The 577-nt window shown below is 26.3% G+C and overlaps 1 protein-coding gene across 1 annotated transcript in view; it reads right to left on the bottom strand.

Moving 5' to 3' along the window:
* The window catches only part of LOC108686663, a 17858-nt gene that overhangs the window by 7677 nt on the left and 9604 nt on the right, over positions 1-577 (bottom strand). The window contains 1 exon segment of the mRNA XM_018192088.1: positions 369-524. Coding sequence (XP_018047577.1) covers positions 369-524 — 156 coding nt within the window.

Genomic DNA, 577 nt, shown 5'->3' with positions numbered 1-577 from the left:
ATTCACTTTGAATTATTTAGGCATTGAAAGATTTAGCTTCAACTGTTATAGATTTAAATCCGTGTAATATTTAATTTCATTATTATCTTAATAAAATTATTTATTATTGTATTGGGAATAGGAAAGTTCGTGCCGCAAAAGATTTAAATTTAATAAATGAAATTAAAAATTTAAATCTTCTGCGTTTCAATTTCTTCGTGCCTTCGGCACGAACTTTCCTATTCCGGACAACCCAATAATTGATAATATTATTTTATTTTATTTTTAAAAAGAGCAAGCGCATTTTATATTTGTAGATAATTATGGATAAAATAATCATTTGTGCAAAATCTATGCTAAACTGTATAAAGTATATGAAATAGACTTACACTAGTAAATCGTTCCAAGGATAAATTCATTATCTTTCCGATTGTAATTGTTAACTGATTTTGCGACCTCATTATCAAAAACATAATAATTCGATTAGTTCTAGAATCTGATTCGTACCAGAGGGAAGCGTAGGCAGCATCTCCGATGCTTTTACTCTATTAAATAATTATTCTTGTAATTTATATATGTACAGATTTATATATATATA

Source organism: Atta colombica, unplaced genomic scaffold, assembly GCF_001594045.1.
Source record: "Atta colombica isolate Treedump-2 unplaced genomic scaffold, Acol1.0 scaffold189, whole genome shotgun sequence".
Lineage (NCBI taxonomy): Eukaryota > Metazoa > Arthropoda > Insecta > Hymenoptera > Formicidae > Atta > Atta colombica.
This window is presented reverse-complemented; position numbering and strand designations above follow the sequence as displayed.